General features: G+C 42.2%; 1 protein-coding gene and 1 long non-coding RNA gene across 2 annotated transcripts; one reads left to right on the top strand and one right to left on the bottom strand.

Moving 5' to 3' along the window:
- Positions 1 to 290: 290 nt before the first annotated feature.
- Positions 291 to 5973, top strand: LOC310860103 (uncharacterized protein; the record flags this gene model as incomplete). Its single annotated transcript, XM_083766869.1, has 6 exons — positions 291 to 333; positions 1484 to 1558; positions 2078 to 2217; positions 2894 to 3062; positions 3719 to 3844; positions 5923 to 5973. The coding sequence occupies exons 1-6, from the start codon at positions 328 to 330 to the stop codon at positions 5971 to 5973; spliced, it is 567 nt and encodes a 188-aa protein (XP_083622995.1). The 5' UTR covers positions 291 to 327.
- A 4962-nt stretch (positions 5974 to 10935) lies between these two features.
- LOC310860343 lies at positions 10936 to 12002 on the bottom strand. The gene is made up of 3 exons (XR_014569369.1): positions 11911 to 12002; positions 11514 to 11590; positions 10936 to 11076 (listed from the first exon to the last, which is right to left on the bottom strand). It is a non-coding gene; the product is annotated as an uncharacterized lncRNA (long non-coding RNA).

Below are 12002 nucleotides of genomic sequence, written 5' to 3'. Positions count from 1 at the left end.
GGTCCCTGCTATCCAGGAAATACACATAGAGATGGAGGTGAGTGAGTGGACGAGGTGGGGGTCCCTGCTATCCAGGACATACACATAGAAATGGAGGTGAGTGAGTGGACGAGGTGGGGGTCCCTGCTATCCAGGAAATACACATAGAAATGGAGGTGAGTGAGTGGACGAGGTGGGGGGTCCCTGCTATCCAGGAAATACACATAGAAATGGAGGTGAGTGAGTGGACGAGGTGGGGGTCCCTGCTATCCAGGAAATACACATAGAAATGGAGGTGAGTGAGTGGACGAGGTGGGGGTCCCTGCTATCCAGGAAATACACATAGAAATGGAGGTAAGTGGGGAAGGTCCCACTTCAATTTGAAAGTGTTCCAGGTCCAATAGAGCACCGAAGTCTGACGTCAACATCGGTAGAGGGCGCAAATCCACAGGTTCGTGTACTTTTTATTTGCATTATAATCCCCATAGGGGGGATTATATGTAGATCGCCTCATATAAGAACTGTGTTTGAAAAATAAACATGTCACCCCGGCCGTTTCACTCATATGGATGTGAAGAATCAACTGACTGAGAGAAAGCGCTAATGTTACCGCTACTGAATTAGTTACATTTTCGCTAGAAGCAGACTGTATCATAATATGAGTGACTGACTGTCGCAAACGATACAGAGACACCTCCCTGACAATAACGCCGAGACAGCTTGTTTATTTTTGGACCACAACACTTGTACGAAACGATTTTAAGATGAGCCCATGTTTATTCTCCATAGAGACATTGCTTCCACGAACCAGGCGAATCGAAGGGATGAGTTACGTCAGGACTTCAGTGTTCTATTCTAGTCTGCTCATTTCTTTGTGTCATTTCACTTTTCTAATCTGTACTGTAACTTGTGTGAGTTCTCTCTCCTGGATGGATGAAATCGATTTTTTATTCCCAACCTGAAAGTGACATATAAATGCTATGCAATAAAGAGTGAAATGTGCAAATACAGATATATAGAGCACCGAAGTCCTGACGTAACTCGCTCATCCCGACGATTCCCCTGGTTCGCGGAAGTGATTTCTCTATGGAGAATAACATGGGGTGATCTTAATATCGTCTACTATAAGCGTTGTGGTCCAAAAATAAACAAGCTGTCTCGGCGTTATTGTCGGGAAGGTGTCTCTGTATCGTTTGCAACAGTCAGTCACTCATATATGATACAGTCTGCTTCTAGCGAAAATCTAACTAATTCAGCAGCAGTAACATTAGCGTTTTCTCTCAGTCAGTTGATTCTTCATATCCATATGAGTGAAGCGGCCGGGGTGACATGTTTATTTTTCAAACACAGTTGTTATATGAGGCGATCTCAAATCGCCTCAATGGGGATTTCAATGCAACTAAACAAATACATGAACCTGGGGACTGACGCCCTCTACTGAAAGTGACGTCAGACTTCGGTGCTCTATTGACTGGACTTTTCTCTTTTCTCTTCTTCCTCCCAGGTCTTTTCTCCCATCAAGGTGTCTGAGAGCGAGCTGATGGAGATCAAGTCACACCATTCCTCTGTCGTGACCCCGGTAAGCGTTAGTTATCAAAGGATGTTCTTTGTCTTTCTGTTTGTCTGTCTGTGTCTCAATAAGTCTCAAAGATTTGAAAGTAGTAGTGGTGGACATTTACTTTCACTTTCTGTCTTTTTGTCAATTGATCTGTTAACCCATTTTGACCTGGGAACGATTCTGCAAATGTCTTCTATAAATCCTGACTGTTTTCTTGAAAAAGCTGTGTTTTTCTATGTCAGTCGTTCTCAAACCCTTTCCATGTCACTTTTCACGATTCTTCAAAAATAGCAGACCTACAAGCTTGCAGATCTGCTATTTTTCAATAGCTAAAGCGCGACATGATGCTAACACCAAAAGTGTTAGTTCCCGCCCCAAAATGGGTTAAATATGTCTACGTTCGATTACGATATTCATTGTGTGTTCTGCCGCGGCCCTCCATTATCAGAATCAACTAAACAATCTCTAAATGTACGTGAATGTATCGTAACAATGCATCAAGCTAATGTGTGTATATATATATACTTGTCTCTCTTCCAGCCAGGAGATCCAATAGCCTCTCAGAACAGAACTCGTCGTCCCAAGTGGAGGAGACCGGCCCAACAGACCACAGGACTGGTCGTCAAAGACGTCGTCTGCTTACCCAGAGACCACTATATGGCACAGATAGACAGGTGTGTGTGTGTGCGTGTGCGGGTGCGCGTGTGTGTGCGTGTGCGTGTGTGTGTGTGCGTGTGCGTGTGTGTGTGTGCGACTGTGCGAGTGGCGGATGGGAATTGGACGGTTCCCGGTTTGATCCTCCGTCAGCATTAACCCATTTTGGACTGAGGTCGATTTAAAAAAAAAGGCTTCTAAATCAACAAAAACAAATCTGAAAAACCTGTTTCTATGTCAGTGGTGCTCAACCTTTTTCATCTCAAGGACCCCCAGAATTATCTCTATTGGGCCACGGACCCCCCATCTCAAAATATGTAGTTCCAGGGACCCCCCAGAAGCAAATATATATTCAATGATTTGCGCCACATTTTAACGATTTTTCTAAAATGGCAGACCTACAAGCTGAGCTTGTAGATCTGCTATTTTTCAATAGCTAAATTATAACGTAATGTTTAAAACACCAAAAGGGGTTCCCGCCCAAATGCGTTAATGAATGTAACGCCCAATGCGCTTTATGAATGCACCATTTACCATTTCAACGAAAGGCGTGTATTCTCACAACCACAAACTCGTCAGACATCCTCAATATTCTCTCCACTTTCTATGCAAAAGGCAACAACATAAATTGTAGTCAATTGTAGTCAGACATATTCCCTGTTTTATAGGTATTCTAACGGTCCTTTTCCTCCTTTCCTCCAGTATTCCACACGGCAAGGAGCGAGCAGCGCTGGCGGCCATGGGGATGACCGCTCGCATCACCGTAGACTACAGCTGGTCAGCCAGCCAGATGCAGAACAGACTGCTGGCACTTTTCCGGAGACGGATCTTGAACCAGCAAGGGAAAAAGTTAACCTTCACATATCTAAAGGTGAGTTCGAAATGTGTATATAGACGGACGCACACATTTAACCCATTCTGACCTGAGATCAGATTCATACGAGGTTTCCACTGGACACACACTTGTCTGATTAACCCATTCTGACCTGAGATCAGATTCTAGAAATGTCAGTCGCTCTTCGATTTTTCAAAAATAGCAGACCTACAAGCTCGTAGCGCGCCACTCGGTGGCGCGATATGAGCTTGTAGATCTGCTATTTTTCAATAGCTAAAGCATAACATGATGCCGACACCAAAATGGGTGCACGGTCAGAATGGGTTAAAGTATCAAAGTCAACGGAAACCCTGTCTCTCCACATTTCGATGTTTTCGTTTTCTTCCTGTAAATGAACGCCCTGCTACAGTGTCACACAAAAGTAGCAAAGATGGCCAATCTACAAGCTCACGCCAGTGATGAGCTTGAAGATATTTGCTATTTTGGAGGTCTGTCTGACCAGTTTATTCAGACCCACCATAAAGTAAGTGTGTGTGTGTGTGTGTGTGTGTGTGTGTGTGTGTGTGTGTGTGTGTGTGTGTGTGTGTGTGTGTGTGTGTGTGTGTGTGTGTGTGTGTGTGTGTGTGTGTGTGTGTGTGTGTGTGTGTGTGTGTGTGTGTGTGTGTGTGTGTGTGTGTGTGTGTGGGGTCTAGTGTGTGCAGGGCCCTAGAGCGTGGTATGTCCCCGACTGCCCTCCTGAAGGCTGGACTGGAGAACACGTCCTCAGACTCACTGGACACGGACCTCTATACATCCTCAGTAACCATGACTACCCTGAGGTAAGACCTCTATACATCCTCAGTAACCATGACTACCCTGAGGTAAGGCCTCTATACATCCTCAGTAACCATGACTACCCTGAGGTAAGGCCTCTATACATCCTCAGTAACCATGACTACCCTGAGGTAAGGCCTCTATACATCCTCAGTAACCATGACTACCCTGAGGTAAGGCCTCTATACATCCTCAGTAACCATGACTACCCTGAGGTAAGGCCTCTATACATCCTCAGTAACCATGACTACCCTGAGGTAAGGCCTCTCTATACATCCTCAGTAACCATGACTACCCTGAGGTAAGGCCTCTATACATCCTCAGTAACCATGACTACCCTGAGGTAAGACCTGTGCCATGTGAGTGGTCAAACTTTTGGCTATGGCCATTTTTCGTGACTAACAAATGCTTGCAATAGATTCAGAATCATAAACACCCTTGTTTGACCCCTCACTTGCTACTTAAAGCAGAATTGAAATGTTGCCTGTAGTGTACAATAGGTTGTTTCTCCCTACTGATTACAGCTGTCCTCTAGCTCCACCCTTAGGCCAAACCTTCCATAAGTTCTAACTTCAAAATCTAATGTGCAGAGATAGCTGAGCTCATCTCTCTATGGTACCGGCCCGCTTCGATTCCAACCAGTGTCCAGTTGGGCGTTAAGGAGCAGCACAGACTACAGTGTTCACTCTGGGTCTTGTTCATTTTACTCCTAACCCAACCCAAAATGGGGGGCACGCGGTTAGTCCGACATCCCGTCAGTCCCGACTACGCGGCTTCCCACGTGCGGTTAGGGTTTGGGGATACCCTGTTGGCCAGTTGAATCTCCAAGTCACAAAAAAGGCATGTTTAATTAAAGGACAACTTTAGTTTTTTTTAACCAAGGTTCATGTTTTTGTTTGTTATTAGATAAAGTAAAAGATGAGTGTTAATCTTTTTTCATTTGCTGCTTTCTTTCGTTTTGGGGATTTTAGCTGTTTTTGACAGGGGGGGGGGCGGGGCATTCGACCATGGGGCTAAATATGCATTTATTTACACACTTTGATGGTGATTTCTTTTTTATGGTTTACTATAGTCCTAATAAACACCAGGAAATTACATCTGGCCACAGAAGATCACAGGATCTACTGAATGTGAAGGTAGCCTACTGGGGGAAGGCTTATACTGTGTGTATAGGCTCAATATGTCAGTTTGTCACATTCAATAGATCCTGTGATCTTTTGTGGTCAGATGTAATTTCTTGGGGTCTAGTAGGACTATAGTAAATAATACAAATTATAAATCGCCATAAAATGTTGTAAAACAATACATATTTAGCCCCATGCTCGAATGCCCCCGCCCCCTGTCAAAACTGCTAAAATCCCTAAAACGTAAGAAAGCAGCAAATGAAAGAAAATTAACACTCACCTTTTAGTTTCTCTAATAACAACCTAAAACATGAACCTTGGTTGAAAAAAAAACTAAAGTTGTCCTTTAAAGACCAGAGGTGACCGAGCCTTTTCCGCCATAGCCTCCAAACTGTGGAATGAGCTCCCTTCCTTCCCATGTGAAACTGGCCCCCACCATCATCCAGACTTTAAAATCTCGCCTTAAGACCCACCTGTATACACCTTGGCTTTTATAATTCCGTTTGAGAGTTCTGTGTTTTTCTGTGGCTTTGTTGTAATGTGTCCTTTTTTTCTACTGTGTGGTTTGTTGGTGTCTTAATGTTTTAGCTTCATAGTGTATTTAGCTTTTAAGTTTCTGTACAGCACTGTGTAAAACTTGAGTTGTGAAATGTGCCATATGAATAAATAAAGTGGATTGGATTTGGATAGGGGTAGTATGGGGCTCTATGGTCGGATTTGGGTAGTCGGATTTATGGGTGTTGGATTATTGGGACATCGGACTAACGCTACCGTCGCTACGCACCCAACTAAAATGACTATGTACTTTTTTTGGGGCGGTGGATGTTTTTACTTTCTTTTTATATTGATCTCTTCAATCAGGTAAAGCCCGTAATTACCTACAGTATGTCAATAATGTGAAAGAGACGTATGGATGGAACCCTACAATGTATGACCATCTCTCAATCTCTTCTTATCAGACAAAATGTGATTGGGCTGGAAGAAGCCAGACAGAAGTGGTCGAGCGGTAACGAGCACAGACATTGATCACTAGAGGAGCCGCTCCCCGTCCCCCCCCCAACTGAGTTAAACTGTGACGGTTATTTTGTGTGTTGTGTACGTTTTCCTCATGCCAAAACGGAGCCTATTCCGTTTCACCAGGAAATATTAAACCTTTAGAGCAAATATTTATTTTGTAAATGTTTTATGTGCTGTAAAATAAGAGTTCATGTTGACGTTTTGTCAGGATGAGACGAACGCATGTAGTTCAGATTTGACATGCTAGCAGTCGGGGTAGCTGCTTAACCTAGAACACATAGCTAAAATAAGCAGATGAATAAAATACATTAATATTCTACACTGAGTGTGCTAGTTTACTCTGCCATGGATTGTCATAGAAAAACATCAATGAGGGTTGGTTTGTTGGGCTGACACAAACGATACATAATGTGTGTACACAATAATATAGCATGCAAAATGTACGAGGTGTTCCAAATGAAATAAAATGAAACATTGATGACATTATTTATTATTTAAACATTGCTCATAAATACAGTACCCACTACCGAAGAAGCTCAAAGGGAGAACAGGAACGTTTAGTAACGGGACTAATGAATAAAAACTAAGCAACGGAATAATGAAGTCTCCCGTCAAACCTTAGCTGCTGATAGTGAGAAAATGGCCAGAACACTTAGCCTACTGTGCTTCCAACCTTAGTGACCATACCATATAATATGGAGATGTTTGACCATTTGGTACAGGGGGGTTGAACTTGAGACCACCTTTGCATTTCTTCTCTGTCCTGTTTGCTACCCATTCTGACCTGAGATCAGATTCTAAAAATGTCTTCTACATCCTGACAGTTTTCTGAAAAAGCTATGTTTCTAATGTCAGTCGTTCTTCGATTTTTCTAAAATGGCAGAACTACAAGCTCGTAGCGCGCCACTCGGTGGCGCGCTATGAGCTTGTAGATCTGCTGTCTCTTTCTGGATGCTCCATGCTGTGCTTTTTGGGCTCTTCCTATCAGTTTCACAAAGGTTGTTCGTGGCAAGAAACTTATCCAACCAACCAACAGACCCTGCAGCCTACAGTACATGGCCCACCCACAGAGCACCTTACAGCCCCTCCATCTGTTGTACACGCATTACATACCACCTTACAGACCCTCCTCCACCTACACACCCTGGTCAAAAAGACCTCCCATATATATAGACCTCCACCGAGCTGTACATGGACACAGGGAACACAACCCCAATAGATTATTGGCATCAAGGTGTTTCTACTTCCAATGATGCCATAGCCCATTAAAACAGGGAAAGCATCCGTGTCATTTTGTACCTAATATGATTGAGTAATGATAATTGATTGATTACCGGTATTTAATATAGAACTGCAGGAGAGATTGTTCATTTACAAATATTACACAGGGCTGCAGACAGATTGAAGTAAAGCATAAAACATTATCTTGTGATGGGCTATTCGAAAAATATAGCAGATATACTGTACAAGCTCATAGTGGCCCTGGAACTAAATATTTTAAGATGGGGGCGGGGTCCACTGATAAAGCAATCATACGTTTTTCAGAAATCTTTAGACATTTTTTGAATTGGCCTCAAGTCTTAACCCATTCTGAAAGGGAACCCATTTTGGTGTCAGCATCATGTCGTGCTTCAGCTATTTAAAAATAGCAGATCTACAAGCTCATATCGCGCCACCGAGTGGCGCGATACGAGCTTGTAGGTCTGCTATTTTTTTGAAAAATCGAAGAACGACTGACATTTTTAGAATCTGATCTCGGGTCAGAATGGGTTCATCAGACCAGTGTGTGTCCAGTGGAAACCTCGTATGAATCTGATCTCAGGTCAGAATGGGTTAATGGGTTAATGTTGCTAAGCAGAGACATAACGTTCATAAAACCCTGTCTGTCTACATACCACGGATGACCTACTTATCATATCATATATCATATCTCATATAACCAGTGGCGTGCACAGACATTTAGAGGGGCAGGTGCTCAAGTGAAAAAAGGGCACCCTGTGCAGGGCGTGGAACCGGCCGGTTGTCACCATGTCACCATGGTCCACATACTGTACTGTACTAAAAAACACTACTAAAATTGGCTCAAATTGATGCATGTACAACTTCCTGGTCTCAACTGCGCATGTTTCTTTCCTTCCATGGAGCAACATGGAGCAACATGCCGTCGCCCGTACGGTCTTGGCGCCTCGTCCTCTTTAGACAGTCCTTGATACAGTACAGTGCTGGTAAGCATGCACTGTACAGTAGCTTGTATATATGGTAGTTAGGGCATTACATCGCTGAAAGCATCAGGTGTCCCAAACAAAAGGAAACAATGGCATAATGAAGTCTCTAGTCCAGTCTAACAACTACTATCATCGTCATCTGTCCTTCAAAGCTGGTTCTTTGTTACTGTGTTTTAATGTCTGTGAGAACTTCATTCAACACACTATAGGACATTTATATCAGGGTATATCTTGCATTTATATATCGGATGTTTTGTATTATATGTCTGATGCACGGATGTTTTGATTTGATTTGATTTATTTGATATATTCATGATACAATTCATAAAAGAGCAGTACAGAGTTATATCAGGATTGCACAAAAAGTCAGAGGACTTAATTCCATTGTGATCCAAATAAATAAATAGTTACAGCATATGACAAGAAGAACATGTGTACTAACATTACAATACTAATGACATTTACAAGCATAGATCAATAAACAAAAGACAATAAATAAATATAAATGGATAAATACAGCGCACACACGTTGCAATAGGGCCTGCAGTATAGGGTCTATTGTATATTGGATTGTTATCATTGCATACCAGTGTTGGAACTAATGCCCTTACATTAAGTTACTTTACATAACCCATTCTGACCGGGCACCCATTTTGGTGTTGGCATCATGTTATGCTTTAGCTATTGAAAAATAGCAGACCTACAAGCTCATATCGCGCCACCGAGTGGCGCGATACGAGCTTGTAGGTCTGCTATTTTTGAATAAAATCGAAGAATGACTGACATTTTTAGAATCTGATCTCAGGTCAGAATGGGTTAATCAGACCAGTGTGTTGTCCAGTGGAAACCTGGTATGAATCTGATCTCAGGTCAGAATGGGATAAAGAAACAATCTACGTCTGTGTTAATGACCGTATGACGTCATGACATCATATATCATGCATGACATCGTGGCTCTCCCTTTGGGCATAAACAGGAAGGAGACTGACAGACAGAAATAAATATACAGAGATTTGTGATCTTCGGTTCCGGACAACCCGCTGGTCAACCGCTGGTCTCGCCCATTTTCAACTTGTCGCTACAAGACGTGCCCAAATGACCATCCTGCAGGGCCCTTATCCCATTCTGACCTGAGATCAGATTCATACGAGGTTTCCGCCGGACACACACTGGTCTGATGAACCCATTCTGACCTGAGATCAGATTCTAAAAAAATTCAGTCACTCTTCGATTTTTCAAAAATAGCAGACCTACAAGCTCGTATCGCGCCACTCGGTGGCGCGATATGAGCTTGTAGATCTGCTATTTTTCAATAGCTAAAGCATAACATGATGCCAACACCAAAATGGGTGCCCGTTCAGAATGGGTTATTTTTATCAAAGTTTCTCTCCTATATACGGAGGCCCACAGATTTAAGTCATAAAGTGTCATCTGAAAATGTATCTAGAAAAAGTGCCCATCGAAGCACAGGTCTCCACCAGGCCAGGTCAGGTTGTGGCCTCCTGGTGGCGCTATAATAGGCCAATGTGAAAAGGGTGCCATTTCTTCTAACGCCTTGGACGGCAATTGGATGATTTGAGGCATTTTGTTCTTAAAATGTGTTTTTCAAAAATCCACCTGTTGGTGGCGCTATAACAGGCCAATGTGAAAAGGGTGGGATATATATTCCTCAGCCTAGACTAGAGGAAAGTCTGTGAAAGATTTCACGTAAATTGCACGCTGCATTCATGATTTGAGGCTTTTTGTTCAAAACGGGCCAATCCTGCAAACTTTGAAAGCCAAGGTTAGCCAATTAGGATGGAATATGAAATATCGGACAGATCCGTCTTGAACACATGACTATAGAGATACTGTGTAACGATTTGCGGGATTTTTGGACAGAATCTGGAGGAGTAATATTTTTTTGATCTTTTTACAAAAGTCAGTGTTTTATAGGTGGCGCTATTACAGGCCGTTCTGGAACATTTGGGGCAGAGGTTCATCGTTGGCATCCAGGGAATGTGTGTGCAAAATTTGGAATCGACCGGGTTAACGGTGCCGGAGATTAGCTGTACACGGACGGACGGACGGAGTGCAAAACATACTCTCTCCCCAATGCCTTCGGCCTGGTGGAGACAATGATGTCACCAGAATGGCTCATTTGTGTACAATGTGAACAAGATGGAACACATCCTCGTATAGTATTAACGACCAGAAGCTCTGATGTGGTCTGCTTCATTCTGTTGTTGTGACAATGGAGTCGAATCCTCTTAGTGTTCAATTTAAACCTTGAGAGTGTGGACCTGTAATGGTCCATTTGGGTACAATTGTACACTCCCAGAGTTACAAATGGATTTATTATTAAAAAAAGAATGGGCAGTCGTATGTGCGTGTCTAAGTCTAAGAGGGATCATTGAAAAGACAAGTGTGGGCAAAGCCTTATAAATACATGAGCTAAAACGGTCAACAAAATCACTGACGCAAAGATTTACTCAAAAACAGTGCAGTTGTAACTTTATTATAAATGAAACAAGTTGACTATATCGTTTTAATTTCTTGTCAAATGAACCTTAACAATAATAAGTAGTTCCACTATAGGCTACATCGAAAAATGTTTTAAAAAAAATAGATATCTAATAGAATCTAAAATATATGAGCATTTACGACATGGAAACGATTATGACAATTTAGCAAAGATAATTGATTATCTCAAATAATTGCGATTAGGTAATAATTGTGACAGCCTGACAGGCCTAGGCTTACTGTCCCAATTCTTCCACTATACTGTTGTTTCTCTTGATTTGAATCCTCTTATGGGTTCACTTTGACCCTCTTAATGCTTTTCACTGTGACAGTGTGATCTGTTCCATTCAGGAGCTGCTCACTGATGAACTGAAAAGAGAGAAAACAGAAGAAATACTTCCATTATGAAGTCACTTTTGAGTGTACAGTAAGGTTTACTGTATACTTCTGATACTTCTGCCACTATAATTGCTTACTGAGTAAGATGTACAGTAAGGGTAGGTAACTATGCTCCAAAAGCTACAACATGAAGTTGAACTGCCTTCGAATTTTTTCAGCGCTCCAATGATGCAGTGTATCAATCAAGCATACGTTTTTATTTAACCATTTCCGCTCATCTCTCTCTACACACAATTCCTACTTTTAATGGGGATGGGGGGGGGGGGGGGGGGGGGGGGAGCGGTCCATATGGTTCAAATGCAGAATGAATAATGGTCCTTGAATAAGGTTGAAAACCACAGGAATAGTCATAGGAAATTTTGACTGTTATTTCTAATCAAAGGATACATATTATATACAAATATTACCTCTTTGATAAGTAAAGCGATGGTTTCATTACTTAATTCACCGAAGGAGGTCATCTTGAGCTGCATGCGTACCAAGGCTGCGGGGCAATGAATGAGAAGAGAAATATTCACTGGAAAGTGAGACTCACTATTATACCTTGACATAACATTGTTTCCTTTATAGTTATACAGTACATTCTCAACCTCTTTGAGATAAGATAACAATAATATGAACAGGAATCCATTCACATCCAAATTCTTGCCAGGTCAAACGAGGGTATCACGTGACATATTGATCCCCTTCCCCTAGTCACTCATACTAAACATGACGTAGGCCTATGTGTAGGCAGAAGAATAGCAAATTAATAATGATCCTATTAAAAACGAAAGGGAAATAATAATAACAAGGGTCGCATACCTCCATTAATCATTATTGTAGTTGGCATTGGAGTCATTGAGGTTGGAGTCATAGTGGATGGAATCGTTGGGTCTGGAATCGTTGGGTCTGGA

Source organism: Protomyctophum parallelum (genome assembly GCF_964188405.1).
Source record: "Protomyctophum parallelum genome assembly, chromosome: 6".
NCBI lineage: Eukaryota > Metazoa > Chordata > Actinopteri > Myctophiformes > Myctophidae > Protomyctophum > Protomyctophum parallelum.
This window is presented reverse-complemented; position numbering and strand designations above follow the sequence as displayed.